The sequence below is a fragment of the Gavia stellata genome, chromosome 12 (assembly GCF_030936135.1).
Source record: "Gavia stellata isolate bGavSte3 chromosome 12, bGavSte3.hap2, whole genome shotgun sequence".
NCBI lineage: Eukaryota > Metazoa > Chordata > Aves > Gaviiformes > Gaviidae > Gavia > Gavia stellata.
In genome coordinates, this window is record NC_082605.1 from 1,622,178 (window position 1) to 1,632,570 (window position 10,393).

At 52.3% G+C, this 10,393-nt stretch overlaps 1 protein-coding gene across 1 annotated transcript in view; it reads left to right on the forward strand.

The window, feature by feature from the left end:
• The window catches only part of PHF2 (PHD finger protein 2), an 88,123-nt gene extending 78,088 nt beyond the window's left edge, over positions 1 to 10,035 (forward strand). Inside the window, exons 18-22 of the mRNA XM_059823142.1 lie at positions 2,634 to 2,911; positions 4,666 to 4,761; positions 5,680 to 5,789; positions 7,007 to 7,268; positions 9,940 to 10,035. Coding sequence (XP_059679125.1) covers positions 2,634 to 2,911; positions 4,666 to 4,761; positions 5,680 to 5,789; positions 7,007 to 7,268; positions 9,940 to 10,028 — 835 coding nt within the window. The 3' untranslated portion in view covers positions 10,029 to 10,035. The remainder of the gene's footprint in view (positions 1 to 2,633; positions 2,912 to 4,665; positions 4,762 to 5,679; positions 5,790 to 7,006; positions 7,269 to 9,939) is intronic.
• The last annotated feature ends 358 nt before the right edge of the window (positions 10,036 to 10,393 follow it).

A 10,393-nucleotide genomic window follows, 5' to 3' on the forward strand; every position in this document is an offset into this window, starting at 1 on the left:
TGGTCAGCCCTGGGGGAGATTTTATTTGGGATGAGTTTTAACAGCAAATTTTCCCTTCTGTCATGGTGCTTCTCTCCGTTAATAACGTAAAAACGTGCTGCCAGTTTCAGCTCTCGGGAGCAGCAGCAGAAAGGCAGTTGCTGGTGATGACGATGCCCGTGGCTCGTTAGCAGGCTCCTGAGCTCAGGCTGCTCGGTGTGGGTCCAAGCTTGGCCCGCTGGGCTCCGTACCAGCTCAGCGTGGGAGCCGGGCCTGGCAGACCTCGGACTCGTCCTCCACAGCCCGGCCCTGGGGGTCGTTCAGGAGGCCACTGTGCTGCTTTACCATGCCTTTTTGGCCACCTGAGTGATTCTTTGGCCTGTGGACCGTGCGGCGGCTGCACCGAGGTTTACCGCGCGGTGCTGGGTGTTGCAGGGGAAGGTGGCAGTTTCCAGTGTCAGCCTCTTTCAGTTTCTGCGCTGTACACAGCTAAAAATCACCAGATGCTTGCTAGGCAGCAAAAGGTTATTGCAGTAAACTAATCTCTCAATCCTGTGTCCCTGTCTTTACAAGAGTAGAAGGAAACAATAAAATCCCGAAAAGGGAGGCTGTGCAAAATGCTGAAGTGGAGCCCACCGCAAAAGGCACAAACTGCTGCCAGTCAGTTTGTTAAAGTGTCCTTTTCTCTGTTCATCCACAACATCATTTTTTAGCTAGAGGAAAGGAAAGCAAGGCTGCCGGGATTTGCAGAGCAGCGGCAGGGTCTGTGCTATCGCCAAGTGCCACCTCCCTGTGTGTTCAAAGGGCACTTGCCAGCCGGCTGCTGGGAAGGGAGCACGGGGGCAGAAGCACTCTGGCTGCTTTGCTCCTGCTCCCGCACTCATTTTAAATGTTTTTTAAGTCATAGTTACAACTCACGGGTAGTTTACTTTCAAAATTTTTTTTTTTTTTAAATCATTGCTGAAGCTACAGAAAGGGGATATGGCCTTCCAGAGCTTAAAAATTGCTTCCTGATTCTTCCTAAATTTTTTTTGGCTTAGAAAGCTGAAATACTTCTAATGGAAATACACGCAAGCACATGCCCTAATGAGAAACACTTTGCCCCGTGCGCAGCTCTGTCTCTTTGAGACATTTCACCCGCGCGTTCAGGTTGCGGTTTGACTCTCCGAACCACTGGTTTTGATCATATTCCACAATTTATTTGTTGAAGCTTGTGTTGCTTAAGGCAGTTCCTCTCTGATTTGCCCATTTAGCGGTCAGTGTTTGATGGTCTGTTTGCAGTGTTTTGAGAGTCCGGTGTTTGCAAAAGCAGTTGGAGGAAAAAATTGAAAGAAAATATGTTAATTTCTTATAGATGGTGCAAAATATGCCTTTGACAGGGAGAAGGCTAAGGCATCTGGCATGATAATGAAGGGACTGAAACATCTCTTTCCTAAATAAGTTTTTCGACGTTGTTCTATTTGTTAAGTTGCTAGCTGCTAACACCAGTCTTAAGTCATTTTCAGGATTATTTATAAATGCAATTAGTGCCCAGAAACTCCCATTATGTCTTGTATGTTACTCTATCCGGAGTCCTGTAATAGTTTAAAGTGGATTAAAGTAAGATCAAGTAAGAGAAAGCGGTAGGGTACTGCTAATTTACTTGGGAAATGCTGTATGTTAGTGGCTTCTAGTGCATAACTGTAAAAAATGTCATTACCACAGCAAGTTTTTTTTGCATTTTGCTATTTGCCCAAACTGCAAAGTTCTAGAAATACTTGATGATGTGTTCTGCCTGCTGCAGAATTAATGTCTGGCGTTCTCTGATGAGATTGTCGTTCTTCTATGTTCTTCTATATTATAGGGAGCGTGCTTTCCCACCTCGCTACATACCAGTCAGAATTTACACATCGTTTGACTTCAGCCTACTCTGTAGGAATGTATTTCTTTCTGTAGTGCCAGTTGACAACTGGCAATAAAATACCAAAAAGCAAGTTCAATGCAAGCAAGCTTTCTACTCACCCTGTAGTCCACTCATCCAGTCCATATGTCTCCAGCATCTCCCATAATCAATCCATCCCACATCCACACCAGAAAACCCTCCCAATGCACTGCAGAAATCTCTTGAATTGCTTGTGCCCTACCATCCCATCCAGCCGATCCTGGAGTGGTGACAGCCCCCAGTGTGAACTGTGGCCTGTGATCATGAGCTTCCTTCCAGTTGTTCAAATTCTTCCTCTACTTGCTTGGCAGTACGTAGCAGAAGCCCACCACGACATCCCCCTCCGGTGCTGACCCGTAAGCCCTCAGAGTTGGTAGCAGAGACACTGCGTTGTTGGGAATGCCGTTACGGGCTTTGAAAAGCTACTTGACCCCTGTCCTTGCCCACCAGCGGCAACAGCCCCCAGGGTGCTGCCCATCACATGCCCAGCCACGCGGCACACAGCTGCGTGACTTCTGGGGCAGCAGCCCCAAATCTCATGTGCTGCCTGTGATATGGCTGTTAGCTTAAAAAAACCTGGTGTCGCTTGTGGCGTGCCCAGCTGCTCAAAGGGCAGTAATCAGGAAATCTCTTCTAGCGACACTGTGCAGTGAAAGGAGTCAACTGTTTGTGAGAGGTTCGTGTTTTTCTGGAATCGCTGATAGCTCTTGTATTTCTCACTGTTTCCCCGCAGTCAGCCACCTGCCTCACCCAGCACACAAGAAGCAATCCAGGGCATGCTATCGATGGCAAACCTCCAGTCGTCAGAGTCCTGCCTCCAGACGTCATGGGGTACCAATCAGGCGAAAAATAACTCCATCTCCACACAAAACTCTAAAAAAACGGGTGGTGGCAGCAACAAAAACGCCGGCAAGCGGTTACTAAAGAAAAGCACAAAGAACAGTATTGACATCGAAGATTATGATGAAGATCAGGACCACTTAGATGCCTGTTTTAAAGATTCAGATTACGGTAAGTGCAAACGAAGCAGTCTGAGTGAGTGTGTGCCTGGGTATGCATGCACGTATTTGTGCATGTTTGCAAATACCCCCCGTGTTTCTCATGATGCGCTTGCTCACTTTCTGTCACATTGAAATCAGCTGGGTGTTTCAGTAAGGAGGAGTGTAAATAGCCAGAGATCTGCACGGCAAAATTAAGCAAACACTGTATGATAGGTAGACCGACTACAGAGCTGGTGGTGATATGGCCAGCCAGGTAGACTGTATTTGAGGCACATAACAATCAGACGATCTTAAGAGGCATGGAAGGCCACTGAAACCGCAGCAGTCGGCCAAGAAACAGGAAACTGTCCCAGAAATGTGCGTCAGGTACTGGTACTTGTGACAGAAGTGTCCTTGTCTGCACAATAGCAATAAAATATCTAGCTAAGATGAGGGAGAAGTTGAATTTGTAGTTGGAAAAGCGATCCAATGGTATTTTGAGCGTTGGCAGAGAATGCAAGCATCTGAAGCAGAAATGGGCACAAATCACAAAGCCAGTTTGCACTGGTTATATCGGTTCTGCCATAATAATCTGCAGGAGCATTTTTGAATACAAGAAGTGAGGAAATGAAGAAAAGTCATCATGTGAAGACTGATGGGGACTGAAAGCCTGAAGTCCCAAAGAGGGCAAGAAGTTGGCAGAGGTTTATGCTGCATAACAGGAGAGTCTATGTGTGTGTTTAAGTCTCGCTGGCAAACATGGCCATCAGAAATCATCTGCTACGGCTGGAAAAACAGTGTGTGTGTTTTCACACTATTAACAGAGATGCCAAAGCAAAATGGAGATGCTGTGACGTGTTGCAGAAGAAGGCTGCCCAGCCATTTAGACTGCACTGCATGCGCTGGGATGCAGTGGTAGTGCTGGAAGTTGCTTTGGGAAAGGGCAGCTCCATGAAGCTGTTGGATAGGGATGCAGTTTACAGACAGATGCCACACGTGAACAAGGCTCTGCTCTACTGAGGGGTGGATTTGCTCACTATGTGTCTGTGCTGCCAGTGAATGGAGAGTCTTTGTTGTGAGCAGACTTGGTTTCCAGAGGCTCTGTTTGTGCCACATCTGATCAGCAGACTTCTAGGCTCAATGACCAAATGCCACAGTAATGCCAAAATCAGTAGCGATGTAACAAATGGCAATTGGCAAGAAAATCAAGCACATGTGAAGAAAAAAATGCAGAAACTTCATAGTAAAGGCCCGGACAAAATTTAGACAGATAAGTTGGTGTTTATCCCAGAGGCCTGTGAAGGCTCCTTTGGTAGAATGGTTCACGTTCATCTTTTGGATGCTCACACTATGTCTCATTTCTCTCCGCCTAACTGTGCGGGAGTTGTACGGGCCAGGAAGCTGTGGTGCTGAATGAAGCGGTTGGCTGAGGTGTCTTCAGTACCAGTCTCGCTTGCAATAAGGAAATCTGTCCGTGTCTCTTCTAGCTGTCCTGCCGCTCCGCAGACAAGACTGATTTTTCCTGTCAGAGAAGTTTCACTGTGTATCCTAAAAGTAGCTTGTCACAGTTCAATGACAGCAGCTCCCAAGTGTAGTGTGTAGATGAGAGCAGGAGAAAGTCCCCTGAGTGTTGCAGCTGTGTCACCAGTCAGTGGTACCTCCGGGGGACCTCGCTATTCTAGCTGTGATGCCTGTAGTCACCGCATCTGTACAGAGCAAGTGGGCCTCTGTGCAGGGTAGAGCTGTTTCCTACGCTGAAACTATTGCCTTTGTTTCCTACTCTAGTTTACCCTTCTCTCGAATCAGATGAAGATAATCCAGTATTCAAATCCCGATCAAAGAAAAGGAAAAGTTCAGATGATGCCCCTTACAGTCCAACGGGTAAGTCCATATGGTCTGTGCGGCCCAAACTCAGGCTCAAGTTGTGCAGGTCCCTAAAATCCAACCATTTTTCAAGGAGAGTGGAAATTGTAAGACTAGCAATTTCTTTATCATGTGAAGGATTAATCCTTTCCAGCGCAGCGGGAGGTGATACCACACACTGGGGCTCATGCCGAGCAGTGTTAGCCTTCCTCTGTCAATCAGTTGGCAGGAAAAAGTCATTCCTGGGTGGCTTGTTGGTTTATTTTTCTTCACGCTCTTGGTGATGGCACAATTGGCAGCCGCCTTAGCAGTGGTATAACGGTGAAACCCCAGACAGCTGAGTAGCTGTGACTTTTAGGACTTGACTGTGTAAAGAGAAACGAGAGAGAGTATGGGAATGGTCTCCTCCAGGTTCAGCCAAAGCTGGTGGTCTGGAAGGGTGTTTTTGTTGCGGCTCACAAGAGGCAGTGACAGGCCAGGGGGTCCTTAGACCCCTTTGATGTGGCCCACTAACAGGGGAGTCTCCATGGCTTGTTGTGTATGTGACAAGCAGCCCATGTCTCATCAGCTTGTGGCGCTGCATGTCCACCCCCAGCTGATGGGGTGGTGAACGCTGTCCTTTGGGAAATGATGCTGGAGTCGCTCATAGCTGTAGTGTACGCAGAAACCTCCCTTGGCTTTGGTGTGAGGTAGCTGCAGCTGCCGGTGAAGTTGCTCAGTTGTGTTACATCTTTATTGGCAGCTTCTCAAGCCACTGTGACCAGAGGCTGTCGGCATCTCCTGCCTTCACATGCATCCTGGGGAAGGAAGGGCAGAGGCTGCAGCTTCCCTGGCCCTCCCTGCTCAGGGGGGGCAGAGCCTCGCTGCCCCATGCGTGGTTATGCTGCTCACACGGGCGCATTCTGCATGTCTCACCTGCATCTGCTTCCCTTGTAGCACGAGTTGGCCCCTCGGTGCCTCGACAAGACAGACCGGTGCGAGAGGGCACGAGAGTCGCCTCCATTGAAACTGGACTCGCCGCTGCTGCCGCGAAGTTGTCACAGCAGGTGAGGTTGCTTGAGAAGTAGTAGCTGTCAGGAAATAAAAGCCCTCTCCCCCAGCAGCGGAGTCTTGCCCAAATAGCAGTGCAGTGCCAGTCCTCCTCAGTGTTTATTCACGCCAGTGACACAAGGCTCAGCAGTCTCAGGGGACATAAATGGGATGAAAGTCCGATAGTGTCGCAGCGTATCTGACAACACCGCAGCGCAGAGCAGGCGATGTATCGGAAGTGTAGAGAAGGATGAGTGAGCGAGCGGCGCTACCAGGCTAAGACAGAAGGAAGCTGCCCAAAAGGAGTGTGCATGAACCACATATTGATGTGTATTTGAGAGTCTGACTGGTGTGATTGCCTTGTCTGTGGAAATCGGCTGCTGGGAAGCATAAGGATTTACTTCCAAAGATTTGGTGAACTGTGGGTAACTATGGGTCAGTTTAGCAAAGATATTGAGGCACTTTGGTTGTTGATAAGTGTCCGGTCTCTGAAGAGGTCAGATAGATGCTAAGCGCCTAACGCACGTAGGCCCCACAAATGTGACACTGTGAGGCACGAAGGTGACAAGGTCTGCTGGAGCTAGGTTGGTGAGACGCCTTGGCAAGTTGCTGGAGATGCAGGCTTTGGTGGCATTGGGCTTCTGTGATGCGTACAGTTCAGTAGAAGAGTTCTAAGAATGGTAGCAGGGTTTCATCAAGAAGCGGACTGAAGGCAGGCAAGGGAAGCAGGATGGTGGCAGTTCCCATGGTATGTATGTGTAAGTGCAGTTACAGGTCGAGAGATAATGTGTGTGTTCTAGCAGGAAGCAGAGTCTGTGAATCAGTGGGATGTTTAATATCCTCCATGCTATTGTGAAAGTGTATGAAGATACCCGAAGATAGGAGGTGCCAGTTTTTGTGGAAGATCGAAAGGTTTGTTCATGCAAAACCACGCTGGTCTCCCAAGGCAGGGTCATTTTGGTCCTGGCTGGCTCCCACTCGCCGCAGTGTACGCAGAGTTAACAAACGAGGAGGCTCTGCACAAAGCGCGTACATAGATGCAAGAAAGGCAAGCGTGTGTGTGCAGCAGAGAGAGCTGTGAGCGAGATGGTATCGGATCAGACCCTGCGCAGTTTGTACATGGCAAACTTCGTGGGTTTTCGTTGTATCAGGACCCTAAGCAACGCCGCTGGCCCTTGCCGTAGCTAAAGGTCTTCTGGGGATTAATCTGAGCTTCATGTTTGTCATTTTAAAGGAGGAACAAAAAGGCAAGAAGAAAAAAAATACCAAAAAGAAGCTGTCAACCAACAACGCGAACAAACCGGCTCAGGAAGGCAGCTCGCCAGAGCCGAAACTGGAGTCACATGCCAGCAGCCTCACAGATCACGAGTACACCGCAGGGGCCAGCACCTTTGGGGTCGCCCAGCCTAACAGGGGATCGCAGCCGATGGCACCCGGTGTTTTCCTCACACAGAGGAGACCCTCATCATCCTCGCAGAACAATGCCTCCGCCAAAGGTACCAGGAAACGCCTGGGGTTATGGTGTAGGAATGGGGAAGGGTGAATTGGTCATGTAATCCGTGCCTTTTGCAGGGCCCTCATATGTTGTGTCTGTCACGGGTGTGTAGAAGTGCTTCGGCAGGTCAGATCTGGTCGGAGTTAGGGGCCCATGGCCTTGGCTCTCCTGGCACTGTGGGCCCAAATACGCGTTTTGCTGCTGGGCTGTTTGTTGCAGGGTGTGAGGCATCCCATGCTAGGAAGTACTCCTGAGCGTGCCCCGAGGCTCCTGAGGAACACCTGCAGTGGTCACGTCACAGTCCAGCCTGTCTGGTGAAGCCTCGTCCAGGGGAAGATGCGTCCACGAAGGCTGTTCTGCCCAGGGCTAGGTCAGGCACTGCTGTGGTTGGGTGGTGTTTGTACACCAGTACCTGTGCTGACATGTACATGAGGACATCCTACCCAGCGGGTGTAGAGCAGTGCAAATCTGCAAACCTGTCTTGAGAGTTGCCACAAGAGAGCAAAGGAATATCAAACCTCGGGAGTAACAGAGCTACACAACCAAAGCCAAGAGAGAGGAAGAGGTCGCTTGTTGTCTGCCATAGGGAAAGCGTTACAAAGCTGAGGCTGTCCTGGAGTCTGGGCTAGGACCTCCTATTCTCTGCTTGAACTTTGCTCAGAAAACGTGACAGAGGCAGGTGTATGGGACAGGCACCGTGTAGTGTGAAGATTAAGCGTGCGATCCCACTGGGAGAGGCCTTGATGTAAAAAGTGAGGCAACGTGGCAAATGTTCCCTGCATTCCCCTATATTTGAGTGGAGCAAATGAGAGGTAGTGCACGGTGTCCTGCCAAACAGTAAAATGTCAGAGCAGCTTGAATGGGCCATGCAGGAGGATGTGCGTAGCCCGTGGTAGGTGCTAGGGTCCTGCTGGGAGCTGATAATACCTGTGGCTGTCTGCAGAACTGGAGTGGAATGAACCTATTTGCCTGGAATTGTGTCTTTGTGGTGAAATGGTGGCATTAGTGAAACAGGTCCAAGCCAGTGGCAGATGTGATGGGAAGAGGAGTGCTGAATGGAGCCAAACCCCAGTCTGGCCGGTGAGCTGGGCGGCCCAGTCAGGGCGTTGTGAAGGGAGCCTGACCAGGCACGTGGATCACGCTTTGCCCGTGGTACAGCTCAGTTCTCAAAGGGGGGAAGGAGCCATGTGCCAAGAAAGCAAGTGGCTGACCTCGCAGGGCGCGGAGCACTTTCAGGGCCTCCTGTGCAGGGTCTTGGGGACAGCTGGGGGCACCAAGGGGACTTCAGGGCATCTCTCTGCGTGGAGCACAGGAGAGCCCTGAGCCTGGGGACTACCAGATTGGGCATCACTGGGAATGAAGGGACTGTGGAAGGAGATGGTGGGATGAAGGAGAATTAGGGAGCTCTAGGACCTCCTCAGGGAAGGTCTGTCAGTCTTAAAGCGTGAGGCGAAAGGATGAGAAATGAGGAAACTTCCCATGGAAAGTGTCACCCACACTGTCACAGTCTTTAAGGCTGGGGCACTTAAAGCAGATGGGAAAAGTGGAGAGGAGCTGAGTCTCTGCAGGTGTCGCACAAGAGTGCTCCAATGGCGGCACGATGGGAAGAGAAGAGGCTGCGTGGGTTTGTGTTGTGCCTGGCAGTCCCAGGTGCCTTGATGACCAGGGCAGTTTCTGGCCGTAAGGTGGTAGCTGGCGAGTGGTGGGGCAGCGAGCAGCTGCGGTAGCTGCACCAGTCCTTGAGGACCAGAACAGAGGGAGCACAGACCTCACTGAACCGCGCAGCTCATGAGCAAGGGCCTGGGCTCGTGGCAGTGGTGTCCCCTCATCGGTATGGAGACAGGGAACGTTGTTGACTTTGGGTGTGCCTTGGTGCTAGCCTGAATGTGTAGGAAGGAAGCGTGTGTGTCTGTGTGTGTCTGTGTGTGCGTCTTTTCGGTGTCTTTCTGGCAAGGCTGGATGCAGGTTGTCTCTCTAGTGCTAGGGGAAGAGAGGGCAAGAAGAAATGTGGAGCTGCAGTGGTACGTGGGTTGATCCCAGTGCGGTGGGCAGGGGACCAGGCGTCCTTGGGACAGTGCTTTTGCGCAGGACTCACGGTGACATGCAAGCTCAGCATCCCTGTGCTGCAGTCTTCCCTTAGAGGATGGCAGAGAGGTGCCCAGAGATCCCTTGGGAGTGTGTGGGTGCGGGATGAAGGCAGGCACTGTGACAGCCTGCCGGGTGCGACGAGCTGTGGGGTGCCTGTGGGCAAATAGGCCACCCATGAGTGGCGAGCCAGGCTGGGTGTCAGGCCGGGTGAGGGGACGAGGCGGCAGGGCTGGCGCTGCGGTGGCAGAGCCCCAGCAGAGACGGCTGGAGATGAGCCTGCACCCTGAGCGGGGTGTCCCCAGGGGCATGTGTCCCCGGGTGCGGGTGAGCACCGTGCCCCAGCCGCCGTGGTGCTGGCTCGGCAGAGACTCCGCTCCCCGCCGAGCCCTCTCTGATGGCTGGGGGGAGCCCCCACACTTGAGGGGTGGCCCTGGAGGTGCCGGGCAGCGGGCAGGGCTGGCTGCGGGCAGCCTGGAGGGGCTCCGGAGGAAGGAGGCGGCCGGTGCGGGGCCGGAGGGGTCGTTTGCGCGGGGTGGTGTGGGGCGGGAGCGGGCCCTCACCCCGCTCCGCCGCTCTCCTTGCAGGAAAGCGCACGAAGAAGGGGATGGCCACGGCCAAGCAGCGGCTCGGCAAGATCCTGAAGATCCACCGGAACGGGAAGCTGCTGCTCTAGCGGCGGGGCCGGCGGGCAGCCCGGCGGCGCCGCGCCCGGGGGACGCTGCCGCTTGACTCCTGGCCACCACGACAATAATCCCTTTAACTTTCAGCGGTCGGAGTGTACAGAATCCTGCTATAAATATTTTTTAATATAGATGTCCTTTCTCAGAGCGCTGAGAGTGACTAGCCGCAAAAAGTTAATACTAATCCCGGCCGCGGAGGAGCGTGCCGGTCCCCCCGCCCCGGCCCCGGCCCGGCCCCGGCCCTCAGGCCGAGCCGCCGGCGCAGCAGCAGCAGCGGGGCGGGCAGCCGCCGCGCTAGGCCGCGCCTCTTCCCGCCCGGCGAGCGGGCAGGGAGGGGCGGCAGCGGCCCGTGTGGGGC